The 18538-nt window shown below is 44.8% G+C and overlaps 1 protein-coding gene across 1 annotated transcript; it reads left to right on the top strand.

Annotated features, from left to right (window-relative positions):
* The first annotated feature begins 7531 nt into the window (after positions 1 to 7531).
* CNIH1 (cornichon family member 1) lies at positions 7532 to 17761 on the top strand. The gene is made up of 5 exons (XM_069738607.1): positions 7532 to 7708; positions 8714 to 8782; positions 14246 to 14358; positions 15474 to 15617; positions 16437 to 17761. The coding sequence occupies exons 1-5, from the start codon at positions 7628 to 7630 to the stop codon at positions 16462 to 16464; spliced, it is 435 nt and encodes a 144-aa protein (XP_069594708.1). The 5' UTR covers positions 7532 to 7627; the 3' UTR covers positions 16465 to 17761.
* Positions 17762 to 18538: the final 777 nt, after the last annotated feature.

The following is an 18538-nucleotide window of genomic DNA, read 5'->3' as shown; positions in this document are numbered from 1 at the left end:
CCCGGCTTCTGATTGGTCGCGTGCCGCCCATGTGACCGGCACGCGACCAATCAGAGGCCGCGACGTCATTCGCAGGTCCTCAATTCCTAGAATTAGCAGTTTTGTGAATGAGAATGACGTCGCGGCTTCTGATTGGCCGCGTGCCGCCCATGTGACCGGCACGCGGCCAATCAGAAGCCGCGACGTCATTCTCATTCACAAAACTGCTAATTCTAGGAATTGAGGACCTGCGAATGACGTCGCGGCCTCTGATTGGTCGCGGGCCGGTCACATGGGCGGCACGCGACCAATCAGAAGCCGGGACGTCATTCACAGGTCTGAAAGGCGCGCTTTTTAAACAAAGAAGCCTCCCGGTTAGCAGTGTGAAGTCCAGGGGCTGCCGGAGAGGTGAGCATATCAATATTTTTTATTTTAATTCTTTATTTTACACATCCCTATTGATTCGATACTGATACCCGATATCACAAAAATATCGGATCTCGGTATCGGAATTCCGATACCGCAAGTATCGGCCGATACTTGCGGTATCGGAATGCTCAACACTAGCAATTACTATTACCTGTACACACACTACACAGCTCTGGCAAAAATTAAGAGACCACCACATCAAAACCTGTCATGGGCAGTCCAATCTCCAGACCTGAACCCCATTGAAAACCTCTAGAATGTAATCAAGAGGATGATGGATAGTCACAAGCCATGAAACAAAGAAGAACTGCTTAGATTTTTGCTCCAGGAGCAGTGTGAAAGACTGGTGGAAAGCATGCCAAGACACATGAAAGCTGTGATTAAAAAACATGGTTATTCCACATAATATTGATATCTAAATTCTTCTTGAGTTAAAACATTAGTATTGTTGTTTCTAAATGATTTTGAGCTTGCCTTTGCATTATTTGAGGTCTGAAAGCACTGTTTTTTGTTTGTTTTATTTTGACCATTTTTTCTTTTTCAGAAAAAATAAAAAATTTATTGCTTGGAAATTCGGAGACATGTCAGAAGTTTATAGAATAAAAGAACAATTTAGATTTTACTCAAATATACCTATAAAGAGAAAAATCAGACAAACTGGACATTTTGCATTTTGTGACATTTTTGCGAGAGCTGTATACAGCGCTCCTGTGTATAATGTCACTGGTGATCACTGTATTACCTGTACACTGACACTATATACAGAGCTCCCGTGTATAATATCACTATATGCATAGTGTACTATACACTATGTACTATATACCTGTACATTGACTGCGCACTGTACACTGCACCAGTGGTTAGCACTGCAGCCTTGCAGCGCTGGGGTCCTGGGTTCTAATCCCACCCAGGACAACATCTGCAAAGAGTTTGTATGTTCTCTCCGTGTTTGCGTGGGTTTCTTCCGGGCACTCCGGTTTCCTCCCACATTCCAAAGACATACTGATAGGGATTCTAGATTGTGAGCCCCATCGGGGACAGCGATGATAATGTGTGCAAAACTGTAAAGCGCTGCGGAATATGTTAGCGCTATATAAAAATAAAGATTATTATTTATTATTATTTATTGACACTATATACAGAGCTCCTGTGTATAATATCACTAATGCAGATAATAAACAAGAAAAGAAAAGCCACTATAATGTATGCACACCACCAAAAGTTATAATAAGTCAAACAAGCTTTATTGGTAACATATAAAAGCAATTAAAACCATACACACAAAACTCCCTCCATATATGTGTACAGGTAATACAGTGACCACCAGTGACATTATACACAGGAGCTCTGCATATAGTGTACAGGTAATACAGTGATCACCTGTGACATTATACACAGAAGCTCTGTATATAGTGTCAGTGTACAGGTAATACAATGATCACTAGTGACATTATACAATGGAGCTCTGTATAAAGGTGATCCAGACAGAAGGCTCACAAAATATAGAGACAATATAGCAAGGACTGGGCAGCCAGCAAGTGAAGATCACCTTCTAGCTGCTGCAGCATGTTCCCCCCTTTTGCTCAGGATGGGTGACAGCAGTGCTCTTTCTTCCTATTTGGGGTTATTATTTGGCCGTATTTGCATGTGCCCTACTCATTACATACCAGGAGGACTATTTGCTGTGGGTAAGCTGCAGCCTGACAGGGTTTTGCTATTGACAGATATATCTTTTGCTGATCAGGACAGGGCGGCTTTTGCCAGTAATTATTCATGTGTATACTATTTGATTATCTGCCATATTTGATGCATGTTTCCCACTGCTATATGGAAGTATTGTGTATTGGGCAGTGTTGGGCACACGTATATGGAGGGAGTTTTGTGTGTATGGTTTTAATTGTTTTTATATGTTAACAATAAAGCTTGTTTGACTTATAACTTTTGGTGGTGTGCATACATTATAGTGGCTTTTCTTTTCTTGTTTATTATCTGCTCTCCGTATTAGCCATTGTTTTGCACCCCCAATATATATTTATTTGATATCATTGTGGTGCGCCAACTAATATTTCTATGATGCATAATATCACTAATGGTCACTGTATTACCTGTACACTATATGCAGAGCTCCTGTGTATGTCACCGGTGATCACTGTATTACCTGTACATTGACACTATATACAGAGCTCCTGTGTATAATATCACTGGTGGTCACTGTATTACCTGTACACTATATGCAGAGGTCCTGTGTATGTCACCGGTGATCACTGTATTATCTGTACATTGACAGTATATACAGAGCTCCTGTGTATAATATCACTAATGGTCACTGTATTACCTGTACACTGACACTGACTGTATTACCTGTACACTGACAGAGCTCATGTGTATAATGTCACTGGTGAGTTCCAAGAGTGCGCAGTGGGACAATAGAAGGTTTGAGGGGTGGAGGAGGAGCTCTAGTGGAGCCTAGACAGTCTCAAGCAGGCTCGAAAATGTTGCCAGTCTGGGGCCCTGAAATTCCTGGTGGCAGCCCTGTATGTGCTTATCAAGATGCACTGTCAGGATGGATCCCGAAGCGTCCATCCACCATCGGGACCCACTGTAAAAAGATGAATATTGCATGGTATACATCTTGCATTCTCCTCCTGTATAGAAAAATGCAATCTGCTGCGCTTTCCTACAGTTACATAAGTGAATGCCAGCCAGATGGAGCTGAAAGAACACACTTTTACCCTGCGTCTGTTGAATGGTCGACCATGGTGACGTTACTGTATATATCTGCACGCCGCCAATTTCATGCTGAAGGGTTACTTAATGTGCTGTATGTATGGACGTGTCTTCCTTTAGATATACTACAATGTAGCCTGTACAGCAGCTTGTACAGACTGTACGTCTCCATTCTAAATAGTGTGTTTCTAAATATAAGACAGGGTCTTATATAATTTTTTGCTCTGAAATTTGTGTTAGGGCTTATATTCTGGGTATGTATTTTTTGTTTTTCAATGAACAACAATTCACATTTATTCTTGAAAGCAAAATCAACACTTATTCAAATTTAATTGTCACGGGTATACTGCGCCAGAGAGGGACCAGAAGACCGCGGTGTTTGGTTTCATGTACTCCTGCACCTGTTAAAAGCTCTCCACCATCTTAATAGACAATGTAGGTTTTTTTACTTGCTAGTATTGCAAGGGTTAATCTGTTCAGTTGAAGCTCCTGGAGCTTTCCTACTTGGATTGTCTCAGCTGTTCACTGTTGGCCACTCCCCTCTGCTATAAAAATTGGCCTTTGGTACTTAGGGATTGCCAGTGTTAGTTCTTACTGCCTGATTTGGGAGTTAGAGGTGTAGTTCGTGGTTCAAGTTGGTGTTTGGAGATTGTTGCTTGGAGTTTTGTCTGTGTGCACCTGGTTAGCGTCCAAAGTTCCAACACCAGTGTGACAATAACCATGTCATCACACAGACACACTGCACAACAACATGTGTATATACACACCTCTTATTACTTGCTCCAGAATGCTCATCTAGGAAACAGCTTATTTTTCACACACAGATGAGAAACTCGGGGAAAGTCGAATGTGCTTGTGAGTGATGAGGATTGGGAATAGCTGTGCGCTCCATTTATGAGACAAGTCATCTAAAGGCCATATAATAATCATTATTTCTTTAGCGCCAACATGTTCCACAGCACTTTACAATTCAGAGGGACCTCGTACAGACAATACAGAGTAAACACATAATTCAACAGATACCAAGAGGGTGGAGGACCGTGCTTACAAGCTACAATCTATGAGGAATAGAGGGGATGTGAAAGGTAAATGGTAAAAGGTGCTTGTATTGTAAGGTCTGGCCATCAATAAAATAGGTATTCATATAATGCTGTATAAACCGGTCACCAGCCAGTGTGTGTACAGTGCAGGTACAGAGGGCTATTAAGTGCATGGGGGGTGAACAGATGCTCTGGGTGTCATGATTTTGAAGAAATTTTGTATGGGCTAAACAGGGATAGTTAGCTAAATATGTTGAGGCAGTAGACTAGTCTGAAGAAATGCGTTTATGCCACGCTTAAAACTGTGGGTATTGGGGATTAATCAAATTGTCCTGGGTAGTGCATTCCAAAGAATTGGCGCAGCACGTGAGAAGCCTTGGAGACAGGAGTGGGAGGTTCTGATTATTGAGAATGTTAAGCTCAGTTCATTAGCAGAACAGAGGGCACGGGTATGGTGGTAGACTGAGACGAGGGAGGAGATGTAGGGTGGTGTTGAACCGTGGAGTGCTTTGTGGGTGAGAGTGATCGGTTTACGGTATATTGAATTCTGGAGTGGATGGGTAACCAGTGCAATGTCTGGCACAAGCTAGAGGCATCGGTGTAATGGTTGGTGAGGAATATGATTCAGCTGCAGCATTCAGGACAGATTGGAGCTGAGAGAGTTTGGCTAAAAGGGAGACCGATTAGTAGAGAGTTACAATAGTCCAGACAAAAATGAATAAGAGAAACCATAAGAGATTTTGCCGAGTCAAAGGTAAGAAAAGGTCGAATTCTAGAGGTGTAGGTGACAGGAGCAAGTGAGTGATTGGATGTAGGAGTGAAGGAAAGATCTTAATCAAGTATGACTCCAAAACAGTCGGCATGTTGCTGGGGAGTAATGGTAGAACCACTCATGGAAATGGCAATGTCGGGCACCAGTAGGTTAGTGGAGGGAGGAAACACAAGGTCAGTTTTTGACATATTCACTACATACACATTAAATTACTACTGGCCGTAGCAGCAATCAGTCTCTTGTGTATGGAGGCACCGGATGACTGATGGGCGCTTCTACTATTGAATTAGGCAAATTGTGTTACATCGCCAGCAACTATTAATGTGATGCTGATATTATTCCAGGGTCTTGTAAGGGATGATAATTGGAGGAGTGCTAACACAGGACTGACAGACCATGTTGTGGTGAATGCTTGATGTAAAGGGCTTTGTGGTTTGGTCACTTCACCTACGTTCTGCTGGGATCAGTCTGCTTTCAGTGCACACACCTGGTTCTCTACAGTTAGAGCAGTCCTACCTGTGGTCATTCCATCACTTTTCAGTGCACACACCTGGTTCTCTACAGTTTGAGCAGTCCTACCTATAGTCACTTCATCACTTTTCTGTTCACACACCTGGTTCTCTACAGCTGGAGTGACCACAGGTGGGACTGCTATAACTGTAGAGAACCAGGTGTGTGTGCACTGAAAAGTGATGGAATGACCACAGGTAGGACTGCTCTAACTGTAAACAGGTGTGTGCACTGAAAAGTGATGGAATGACCACAGGTAGGACTACTCTCACTGTAGAGAACCAGGTGTGTGCACTGAAAAGTGATGAAGTGATCACAGATAACTGCACCTGTTTACAGTTAGAGCAGTCCTACCTGTGGTCATTCCATCACTTTTCAGTGCTCACACCTGGTTCTCTACAGTTAGAGCAGTCCTACCTGTGGACATTCCATCACTTTTCAGTGCACACACCTGGTTCTCTACAGTTAGAGCAGTCCTACCTGTGGTCACTCCATTACTTTTCAGTACCCATACCTGGTTCTCTACAGTTGGAGTGACCACATGGAGAACTGCTCTAACTGTAGAGAACCAGGTATGGGTACTGAAAAGTGATGGAGTGACCACATGGAGAACTGCTCTAACTGTAGAGAACCAGGTGTGTGCACTGAAAAGTGATGGAGTGACCACATGGAGAACTGCTCTATCACTTTTCAGTGCACACACCTGGTTCTCTACAGTTAGAGCAGTTCTCCATGTGGTCACTCCATCACTTTTCAGTGCACACACCTGGTTCTCTACAGTTAGAGCAGTTCTCCATGTGGTCACTCCATCACTTTTCAGTGCACACACCTGGTTCTCTACAGTTAGAGCAGTTCTCCATGTGGTCACTCCATCACTTTTCAGTGCTCACACCTGGTTCTCTACAGTTAGAGCAGTCCTACCTGTTGTCACTCCATCACTTTTCAGTACCCACACCTGGTTCTCTACAGTTGGAGTGACGACATGTAGAACTGCTCTAACTGAAGAGAACCAAGTGTGTGCACTGAAAAGTGATGGAGTGACCACATTTAGAACTGCTCTATCACTTTTCAGGGCCCACACCTGGTTCTCTTCAGTTAGAGCAGTTCTCCGTGTGGTCACTCCATCACTTTTCAGTGCCCACACCTGGTTCTCTTCAGTTAGAGCAGTTCTCCATGTGGTCACTCCATCACTTTTCAGTGCCCACACCTGGTTCTCTTCAGTTAGAGCAGTTCTACATGTGGTCACTCCATCACTTTTCAGTGCCCACACCTGGTTCTCTTCAGTTAGAGCAGTTCTACATGTGGTCAGTCCATCACTTTTTAGTGCAATGTGGAGGTTAAATAAATCACAATTCTCTTCTTTATGCGTTTATTCCTCATATTGGTTATTGTTGGCTAGCGCCTGTAGAGACCAGCAATTCTGCAATTTACTTCTTATTAAAATATTCAGCCGCTTATAAGATATTAACACTTTTAGGCTACAGCTTGTTGTCTTGGGAGACGACCACCGCGGCTAGAAAGCAGAACATGTGCAGCGCTTACAAACTCTTTTCTAATGTGCCTGTAAGCGCAGTGTTGAAGCCTGTAAAGATTGCCGGAGAGCACCGTTACCGACCACGCTCGGCCACAGCAGTGCTCAGAGCAGCGCTTACAAGCTAGACAGTAGTGGTGGTCGGTTTCCTAGGCAACAAGCTGTAACCAAAGTGTCAACACATGAAGAATAGATGAAAATTTTAATAGGCAGTAAATTGTAAAAGTGTGTAGCCACAAGACCTGTCTGACAAGATCCAGCTATGACGGCTTGTCTCCTCAGACTTTTTTTTTGACGTTTCCGATTTCTGTTTAGCATTCTTGTGGCGTCTTTTTTGAGTCTTCTGGACTTTTCTCTGTAAACTCCACCCACTAAAGAAACCGCCAGTATGGTTTTTCAAAGACGCGCTGTGTAAGGTTATTATAATCAGACATGTAGTCACGTGACTGCCCCCCCACCAGTACCATCACTTGGTAGCGCCCGAGCAGTCAGCTGACCACAGAGCGCGCGGCCCCGCCTTCATCTCTGGGTGTCGCGCTCGGCCCCGCCTCTCACGTCGGCGTTACGTGCGCGGTCCTGCCCAGCAGAGCACCCGGTGAATGATTATTCCCAGCAGTCCCCGCGCCCCCCGGACGGAACATGGCGTTCACGTTCGCGGCCTTCTGCTACATGCTGGCTCTGCTGCTCACGGCCGCGCTCATCTTCTTCGCTATCTGGCACGTAAGTATCCGGCGGCAGTGCTGAGCTGGCTGCTCCCTTCCTTCCCAGTACAAGCCTCACACCTCCACCTCGATTTCCTCTCTGCTGCTCTCAGAACTACAACTCCCAGCATGCAATGCCCTTGGCGCTTGCACTTCGCAGTCCACTTGTTACATAACGATGACCGTCGCTGCCGGTCACTCCTGGCTGGGACTTGTAGTTCTTCACTCTCTGACCGTGGAATACGAATATAAGGCATGGAGCTCTGGTCTCATAGTCTATTGCCAGCTTGGCATCCTGGGATTTGTAGTTCAATCCTAATAAAGCTATAGGATTTAATTCTGGGACTTGTAGTCCTATTGTCTGCTCCGCAGGTGGTCTGATGGGTTTATTATAGGGCAATCGGCAGCTCGCCCATCCTTTCCCTCTGCTTTCTGTTAGTGATCTCCTCCTGCTGTCAGGATAGTTTGTTGTGCATGTTAATAACCAGGTGTCCACAGCTGTTGTGACCTGACATCTAGAGCTTGGGAGCTGCCGCTTTCTCCGCAGCAGGCACTGCCTTCCAGCTACTTGCATCCTGGCACTTGTGGTCCTCCCTGTATAACGGATTATATAGACTGATCTGTACTGCGGGTTACATCCAGACTCGGCACCCCCAGACGGATTTTGCAGAACCCACTGATGTGGAAACCGGCAGTGTCCCCCCAGAGACCCGGTGCACATGTATAATGCACCTCTAACTTGTGTATATTATCAAACCGTAAGCTGAAAAGATAAAGGGTCTAAGCCCAAACAGTGCACACCTGCATGAGGTGCGGGGAGACGACCCCACCCCACGGCCTCATTCACACCGGTGTATGTAGGTCAGGATGTCATTAGTATGTGTGAAGCAGGGCGTATCCACCCACAGACCGGGAGCAGATCCGGCCACCTAAATCCACAGGTGTGAATGGGGCGCACAGGGCCAAGTGTTCCATGAGGGGCAGACTTCTTCCTGTACATTAATCCTGGATTTCTTTCCCCCAGATTATTGCATTTGATGAACTGAAGACGGACTACAAGAACCCGATAGACCAGTGTAACACGCTCAATCCTGTAAGTTACGGGCGACGCTCGTTCCCCTTTCTTGTCCTGACGGTCTGTGTCATCAGTTGCACTTTGCAGTGATGGGAGTTGTGGTCACGACCGAGGAGCCGTCCCTCTTAGCAGTGGAGCTAGTATGGTCTGCCGCTTCTGTCCCGCATTATGTCTGTAAGGGAGAGGCCGGATGACCTGGAGCCCCACTGACCCTATCCCGGCCCTATTATTGTCACTACATACACTGAGCTCTGGACTGAGGGGATTCACGCTCTCCTGACATTAGTCGCACCCCAAAAGGCTGAGGAAATCTCCACTAACAATGGCAGAAGGTTTGAAATTGTAGTTCCCCAACCTTTTAGTGCTCAAAAGGAAGTCTAATCTCTCCCAAGACGTGCCCTCACTGTTCGGCTGCTGTCTGACCCTTGGGACCCCCGCATCCTGAGAACAGCAAAGGATCCTTGAGATCAGGTTTATGTGTTTAATGTCCTTTTAAAATATTTTGTGTGTGTATCTATCTAATATCTATCTATCCCATATCTATCGATCTATCTAATATCTATCTATCCCATATCTATCTATCTATCCATCCATGATTTTAGTGTATATGCCCTTGATCCAGAGTTTCTGCCGGTTTGAGGCTGCGTATTTGTGCAACCCACAGTGTCCAGATGTTAAGCATAGTGGATGGGATTTCAAGAAATCTCATGTCCACTATGCATGCGGTGACACCTGAGGCTCACCCGCAGAGACGGGCAAGCGGTGCGTCTCCACAACAGAAATTACATTAATAGAATGTATTGGACGCTGTGAATCCTCACGGTTCAGAGAACACATGCGGACGGATTTACCTGCGTTCAATAGATGGCAGCACTTTGGACGCAGCGATCATGTGCTGCATCCTAAGCGCTGCTAGCTCTGGATCGTTTGCACCCGGCCGTACACTTCTATTTCCTATCCTTTCAGGAAACGTTTTAACCAGTTTGCATATCAGAAGCAGGACTACAGTGACCTTTATATACTGCTGATAACCCAGGATCCTCCATTCACAATAATATCTCAGCTCACTTCTTCCTCCTCCTGTACAATGACTGATTGCAAGTTTATATACAGCTGATAACACAGGATCCCCCATTCACAATAGGGGGATGTCACAGCTCACCCCCTCCTCCTGTACAATGACTGATAACACGTCTATATACAATAGATAACACAGGATCCACGATTCACAATAGGTGATGTCACAGCTCACCCCCTCCTCCTGTATAATGACTGATAACACTTTTATATACAGTAAATAATAAAGGATCCACCATTCATAATAGGTGATGTCACAGATCACCACCTCCTGTACAATGACTGATAACACCTCTATATACAGTAGATAACACAGGATCCACCATTCACAACAGGTGGTGTCACAGCTCACCTCCTCCTCCTGTACAATGACTGATAACACCTCTACATACAGTAGATAACACAGGATCCACCATTCACAAAAGGTGGTGTCACAGCTCTCCTCCTCCTCCTGTACAATGACTGATAACACCTCTACATACAGTAGATAACACAGGATCCACCACTCACAATAGGTGGTGTCACAGCTCACCGCCTCCTCCTGTACAATGACTGATAACACCTCTATATACAGTAGGTAACACAGGATCCGCCATTCACAATAGATTATGTTACAGATCTCCTCCTCCTGTACAATGACTGATAACACCTCTATATACAGTAGATAACACAGGATCCACCATTCACAATAGGTGATATCACAGCTCACCTCCTCCTGTACAATGACTGATAACACCTCTATATACATTAGATGACACAGGATCCACCACTCATAATTGAGGTCACCTTCTATCACATTGATTTTTGCACCCGCTCATTAGATGCTTCAATGCAAAATATGGGGTCAGAGTCTGATCATTGTGGCTAATGTACATGTGCATTTCCTGAAAGTACAGGAAATGTCTAAAAATAAATCCCCCTGGCTGGTGTGAAAATTGCAAGATTTCTTATTTGTATTTTTAATAAACTGATAGGACACACAAAAACCTAAACAATTGTTAATTTTCTGAAGTCCCTTTCTTTGCTCGGTGATGCTGCTCCCGGCTCCATTTCATGGCTGGAGCTGTGCTGCATCGGGAACATGATCTACAGCAATGCAGGGAAAACGTAGGAAGGAGGTGCAGCACTAAATCCTGCTGAGGATCAGTGGGGTCCCAAGGGTCTGACTTGGAGCGTGTCCTGCTGGTGTGGGGATAACTCTCTCTCTTCCCCCCCAGGATGGCGGTGTCTATAGCTGTTTAATCACATTACACATTTGGAAAGTGGAACCTGCAATATTCCTCTTAAAAAAATAAAATAATAATAAATAGTGCTTGTAGTCTTCAGCTCCTGCTAAGTGGGACGGCCCCTGTATTGTGCGGACAAGCTGGGATGTATAGTACGTTTTCTGGCTGTGAATCTCTCACACTAACGTCTCTCAATCTGCTTTTTACTTTGTCGCAAACAAAGACATTTGAAAAGCTGAAACAGATTAAAAGAGTGAAAAGTGCACTGAAGGTGTGTACACCCTCCCCCATTGTTCTAGGACCCCGTGTGTGTGGATATTCCCCTGCCTCCATCATATCTATATCTTTTTGTGCCTGATCCATCCGCATCCTCAGATTTCCGTATAGTTTGTTCATCTTCTCACGTGGAAGAACTTGATCTTTGCCTGCTGCCGTGCAAGAAAAACTGTTATCTGCCTTCGGAGTTCTCCTTTAATAAGCAAAAAAAAAGAGAAAGACCTTTATCCAGATAATGTGGTGCTCATGTTTAAAGGATATGGCCGCCTTCAAGGGCTCATTATTATTTTTTTTATTTTAACTTAAATGCTAACTATGATTTTTGCAGTTGGGTTACATTACACATTTAGCACTTTTTGGCTTTTCCAGACTTTTTGCTTTATCTGCACATTTGATCGGGTCATAAATTGGCAGAGAGCTCAGTAAAAGCCAGATAAAAGAATTAGACACTCCGCACAGAGAGCGAGCTAAAGACATTGGAAAAGCTAAACGTTTGAATCCCCAACTGCAAAATATAACCCAAAATACATGCATTTAAATAAAAAAAATAAATGTCCCTGTAGTAATTGACTGCACGTCCCTATGAAAGAACAATGCTGGATAGAGTTGATAGAAAAATCTTTTTGCTCAACCTAAATTTTTTTTTTTTGCCCTGACTCTGAGCAATGATTGTCACTTACAGCAGGCATATATTTCGAAAAATGATCAACTGCAACGCAAAGTGTAGTAGACGGCGCCAGAAAGTCTCCATATACGAAGATTATAGACCGGGACCTACTTTTCCATCTTTTTTGTTTTTTAGACCAAATTGCCCCCTGCTGATCCCCCCTGCACACCACACACTATTGCTACAGAAGGCATTTCACAGTTTGTCCCGATCCCTCGTCATCGTCACACCTGTTATAAATGCGGACCTGACGTCGCTTGTGCATTCACGTCACCCATCCTATTATTCACCGTGAGGTTATTAACATGCATGGAAAGCGTGTGTGATATTGACACAGGAATGTGCACGACTCCGGGGATTGCGCCAAGTATTTCCGTGGTAGATGAGCTTGATCCCGGCCGATGCCTCGCCTGATGTTCATGGCAGCTCAGTCGTCGCATCTGCAGAGATTACGGGGCCTGGGCAGCTGGATTAAGCCCTTTCCGCCTCTCCAGCTGTTCCTGTATTACAGGGCCCCATATGAACTGCTGCAATCATTAACCATTTGCGTGTCCAGACCAGATAATCCTGCATCTGAGGTTTAGATTTAAAGGGGTATTCCACCAGGACTTGGGTTTCCACCTGGTTTGAGTGCATTGATGCCCTACAATACCCGTGCAGTGGACTTTGTTCACCAATGTCCTAGATTGGAATGGAGGAATGGAAGGAAGATATGTTTTGGCCTCACTTCTAAGTGACCATGATGGTTGCTCCCCTGACCCATATACATGAATGAGACTGAGTTCAGGCCGTGCACGTCAGATGTGTGCACTCACCCTTTACTTTAAGAAAGGCCTCCTCAGACCAGTGACTGGGTCCATGTACTCATACACCTTGCATACGGGTGCAGAATCTGACCACAGAATGAGGCCCAATCATGTTCCTCATCCATTGATTTATGTAGGATGCATCTGCCCCAAATTTGCACACAGTTGTACAATTTGAGGCTTTTTGCACTGAGGCAGCTATAAATGGCGCGTCCTCGTCAGGTGTCATATTGCCATTCGGTGCCTAGTGACATGCAAATCGCCAGAGCAAGCAGAGACTAACTACCTAAGATCAGATACTGGTGAGACTTCAGTGCTAAAGCCAGCTGAATTGCGAGTGCAGCTCTGCAGTATAAGGCTGCTTTTATTTTGCTTTCTTCGGAGGTGTATTGGAGATTTGTAAGTCTCCTGGTTTTCAGACGAGAAATGTCTGTGATTCTATAGAGTCCACATAATGTAACACGTTGCAGATCTTCTCGGCGGTCAGTGACATAATGTTCTTGTAGAGATCTCTGCCACTTCAGGCACCATCACTTATTGTTTCTCCAGAAGTAAGAAATTCATCCTTCCCCCACTGCTCCGGTGTATTGTAGGCAGGAATGAGCGACAGCACGTAGTGTCGGCGGGTTATCAGGATGCGAGCGTGTAGACCCTCCGTGTGCATAAGCCCCAATCGCCTCACTCGCTGTGACCCCACAGGATGAGTGTGCCCCCTAAATAAGCACTTTACCCCCCATAAGAAGACGGCATGGGCTGCAGGCATGATGCTGTACGGGGACAGAGCAAATCTATTAATCAGAATTCGTTGGACAGTAAACGATTGTTCCGTCAGACTAGGTCTCAGGCGCTGTTCACAACAAATGTATTAGTCTGTATACGAACCGTAATGCCCGGACCAACCTCGGTCTCCTGAGCTGCACTCACCAGCTCGTATTTGTTATTTCAGGGTTGGTCTGGTCATTGTGGTCCGAGTACAGACCACGTAATACGCACTTGTGACCGTAGCTATAAATGCACGGTGATGTCTTGTTTTTATGCACTGTTTAGTGGCCCCATTGACGACAGTGCAAACAATGGAACGATGGTGCACTCATATTTGGGGTCTCTGAGCCCCAATCTTGAGTGGAGGAGCGTGAAGCAGTAGGACCCCTGAGATCTGCGAGGTATCCATTATCTTGTGGGTATAGTAACTTGCAAATATGGGAATAAAAAGGAAACCCCTAACATCCTCCAATGACATTGGAGGTACTACTGCCACTTTCCACCCCTCTACCCTCCGTTTTTACTTTCCGGCACATTCTAGTTTCCTGTCGATGGCCGCTGCAGTGTGTGATGGAGAAAGGGGCTGTGCACTGAGGGTCTGCACCGAGGGTCTGCTCCAGTGTCCTGGCACAGTATGGCATTGACGGAAATGTTCCTTCTCTTGCAGCTTGTGCTTCCCGAGTACCTCATCCATGCCTTCTTCTGTGTCATGTTCCTTTGTGCTGCAGAGTGGTTAACGCTCGGATTAAACATGCCACTCTTGGCGTACCACATTTGGAGGTAATGTATAATAATTATGATTTGCCCTCATGTCTGACAATCCTACGACAGAATATGATGCTTGTTTTTGTGGAGGATGTGGAAAATCCATAGCGTTGTAGGTATTTTTACCAACCATTGTGTAAACGTGACCTGTTTTTTTTTTTTTTTTTTTTTGTCTCCTGTTCGTCCATCACTGCTGAGGGCCTGACAATGGCAAAAATATGATACGAGTTTCTTCACAAGTCAGCGACAAATCCTGTAGTCAATTGGTGATTTTGGCCTAGACTGTGTCACAAAGAAGGGAGTTAATATTGTAGAATACATGACAGAATTAATGTTCACGTTGTTGCAGATTTTCTGCCCTGATTTTAGGTGGAAAAGTACAGAACCGTAACAACAAAGTGCATGAGATTGCAAAGTTATTATAAAAAAAAACACTCGCCTCCATATCAATTTCTGTAGTGTGGATGAGATTTGTTTCAATGTGTCAGTTTCTACCACTTAATTTGAGTTCACTTTTTCCATAAAGGTACCGTCACATTTAGCGACGCTGCAGCGATCTAGACAACGATCCCGATCACTGCAGCGTCGCTGGAGAGCTGTCACACAGACAGCTCTCCAGCGACCAACTATGCGAAGTCCCCTGGTAACCAGGGTAAACATCGGGTTACTAAGCGCAGGGCCGCACTTAGTAACCCGATGTTTACCCTGGTTACCAGTGCTAATGTAAAAAAAAAAAAAACACTACATACTTACATTCCGGTGTCTGTCCCCCGTCGCTGTGCTTTCCTGCACTGACTGTGAGCGCCGGCTGGCGGTAAAGCAGAGCGGATCTGCTTTACGGCTGGCCGGCGCTGACAGTGCAGGGAAGCAGAACGCCGGGGACGCGACAGACACCGGAATGTAAGTATGAAGTGTTTGGTTTTTTTTACATTTACACTGGTAACCAGGGTAAACATCGGGTTGCTAAGCGCGGCCCTGCGCTTAGTAACCCGATGTTTACCCTGGTTACCAGTGAAAACATCGCTGAATTTTCTGATCCTGTGCAATGTTGTGTTACGGTTTTATTCTCACTATTTTGGTAATTTTCAGTTTAATGTGACGCTGTGCACTGTCCTCTCTCTCGTTTGCAGGTACATGAGCAGGCCTGTAATGAGCGGCCCTGGACTTTACGACCCAACAACTATTATGAATGCAGACATTCTAGCATATTGTCAAAAGGAGGGATGGTGTAAACTAGCTTTTTACCTGCTCTCATTTTTCTACTATCTTTATGGGTAAGTTGTGTTTAGGGTCCTTGCCTTAGACCCCCCGAGTTCAGTCCGTATATCATGACCATGGCCTCATATATGCCCATGAGACTGTCGCGTCATGGTCCCGATGCCTGTGGCCAGTTTGGGCATTATGGTCTGCAATATACGGACATTGGAGCTTGTTCTCTATGGATGGATCTGTGCTTGCAGATGGAGTTACCCATACAGTTAATGAGGGGATCCAAATGGAAATTACTGGAAGAAACGTAGAGAGATTGTATAATCACAGTAAGCCCTGCCATTATTCCTTATTAGTGCACAGGGGGGTGGGGAGTTTGGCTCCCTGCTCTTTAATGCGGGCCACGTTGTAAGACCCTGTTAGCCTTGAGCTTGAATGGCTGCGTATAACCAGGGCTGTGGAGTCGGTAAGCCAAACCTCTGACTCCTACTCCATCATAATGGGCTCCGACTCCACAGCCCTGCGTAAAACAAGCTGCCAGGGGTTGGGGTTTCCAGTCCCAAACCAATATTTGACGCCCTGTTGACGTCTCCTCCAGATCTAATGCACATGGCAGAGGCTTCAGGATGGTCCATGAGACCACTTAATCTAAGAAGCAAAGCTTCCAGGGCGATGATATAAGGGGCAATGTATATTTTATAAACCGGAGTCCTTAGGCAGTGATCTGCAACCTATGTGTCCTTCAATTTGTGATACTACAACTCTCAGCATGTCCCTACAGTTAGAGATCTACCAGAGAAACACTCCCCTGTATCCCCAGTTGAAGCAGCACCAATAGTCGGCCCACCCTGTAGTCATCCCCTCTTTCCATCTTTCTCTTGCAGCATGATCTACGTGTTGGTGAGCTCCTAAGAAAAGCCTGAACAAGAAGCTGGTTGAATATAATTGCATGCAAAGCTGTAAACACTATAGGCATTTGATCCGACCAGATCCTACCGCAGCGGCCAGTGCGTACCCTACACTGCGTATATACTTGAGGGACAAACATGGCTTCCCAACTTTTTTTTTTTTTTCTTAACAGCCAGTCACATTTTGTGCTGGAGAGGGAAGATTCTTCGTTTTACAAGGACTGAGAAATTGTGTATATTCATCATTCTTTCCTCCGCTTCCTTTTAAGCTGTTGCTGTATTTTTTTTTTTAAGCCTTTTCTGATATTTTTGCTTGTGTGAAAGGTCTTGCACTGATGTTAATGATTGAATTGGCTTAATGTAATTCTTCAGTTAAAATTGTTCGCCTTTTGCAAAAAAAATTTTTTTTTAAAGTTTGGTTTAGAAACACTCCCGACTGTATATGGGTTTATGGACTTTTACTATTCACGGGTGCTGGTAAGCTCGGAGCTTTTTCTGTTAGCCTTTGCCACTAAAGGGGGCAACACGTTATTAATGGTCGTGTGATAGTCTTAATTTGACATCGGCAGTAATTACCCTGCTTTGGGATCGATTAATCCCCTGTGGGAAAAAAAAACAATACTTTTTTCCAACCTAAAGAGTTTTGGAGCACGCTGCAAACAGAGCTTTTCAAGACCCGTATCTGTCATCTGAAGCTCAGCAAACGATTGTTATAGAAGATCGCAGGTTGGTACATGTAAATGGATTATTAGCTACTGATAGCGAGCCAGGTCTCCATTTATTGCATCTCAGAGGGATTATCTCATGAAGAAAACCAAACCCACGCTTCCGTAGTCCGGATTAGGACACAGCGGCGGCCCCTCTGTCTGTGGTGTTGGCGGACCCAGTCTGTGCTTGTATTACATGGGGGGCTCTTCATGACTATCTGCAGCTTCCACCAGCCTCTTTGTCTTCAGGATGCATCCTTTTTACAAGTGATTTCTATCCCGTCACTATTTGTACATAACTAACCTATGCTCACTTTCTACCAAGCATATATTTTTTTTTGTTTTTTTAAAACGTTCCCTACCCCTTCCTAAACAACTCTTATTTTGTGGCTGCTGTGATGCGTTCTGATTTGTATAGCTAATTTAATTAGCCATCTTTTTAAGTTGTATATCTTTTTAGATGCATGCCTCACGTTTCCATGTCACAACATCCCAAAATGCCTTTTTTTTTCTAGTACTGAGAAATACAACAAATGCAATATAATATACCAATAAAAAGAGAGACCTGGACATTGACCTTGTTCAACAACTTTACCTACTGTGTTTGCACGTTTTTTGCAGGTGAAGGATTGCATAATCCTAGGAAGAGCTTAGTGTGTGATACAAGCTGATAAGAGAGTATTCTGAGCGGATCAACAATTCCAACAGGGGCTGATCCCAGTGAGAGAGAAGTGCTGTGCTATATTGTTCCATATTTCGATTCGGACTAGAGATCCAATATCATACGATATTAGTTCATTAGTAAGGGGGTGTATGAATGTAGGAGATCAGGCCTCTTTTCTATGAGCGTCTTATCTTTTCTAGGTTCTCTGTATACGTATCTGGCTTTGATTTAGATTTGTCATTTTGGGAGCAAATGCCCACAAATGAATAGGTACTTGTTAAAATATGCTTGTATGAATAAGGCCTCGTGAAGCCAAGTTTATTATCGCCCTAGTGCAGCTGTCAGTTGGCTCGCAGAATTGGACAAACTTCAATTATTTAGAGATGGTGTGAATGGATTTGCAAGACCAGGCCCAGCGGCCATGTTGGCGAGCTGCGGCCATGTTGGCGAGCTGCGGCCATGTGACGGGAGCCCAGTGAAGTACTTCTTATCTGTCGGTATCTGGCTCGTGTGCTTCACGCTGGCTCATCACAGGATGCGCCGAGGATGTTGGTCAGGTAAGAGGTGGCTCTCAGGATTTCCGGTCGGACCCTGAGAATTGATTCTCACCAACTTTACATTTGATTGCTCTTATCGCTAAAATGCTGTGTTTTTGTCTATTTAGTAATGGTGCAGATCATTACAATGCTCTGTATGGCGTCAGAATA

This window comes from Ranitomeya imitator, chromosome 1 (genome assembly GCF_032444005.1).
Source record: "Ranitomeya imitator isolate aRanImi1 chromosome 1, aRanImi1.pri, whole genome shotgun sequence".
In the NCBI taxonomy this organism is placed as follows: domain Eukaryota; kingdom Metazoa; phylum Chordata; class Amphibia; order Anura; family Dendrobatidae; genus Ranitomeya; species Ranitomeya imitator.
The sequence above is the reverse complement of the archived record's forward strand: the minus strand, read 5'-3'. Positions and strand labels throughout refer to the sequence as shown.

What these genes read in the sequence shown, in the direction of transcription:
- CNIH1 (XM_069738607.1), top strand. Translation starts at nt 7,628, where the DNA reads ATGGCGTTCACGTTCGCGGCCTTCTGCTACATGCTGGCTCTGCTGCTC. An exon ending in TTGGCGTACCACATTTGGAG is followed by an intron (nt 14,359 to 15,473) that starts GTAATGTATAAT and finishes TCTCGTTTGCAG; the next exon opens with GTACATGAGCAGGCCTGTAA. An exon ending in TTTTTCTACTATCTTTATGG is followed by an intron (nt 15,618 to 16,436) that starts GTAAGTTGTGTT and finishes TTTCTCTTGCAG; the next exon opens with CATGATCTACGTGTTGGTGA.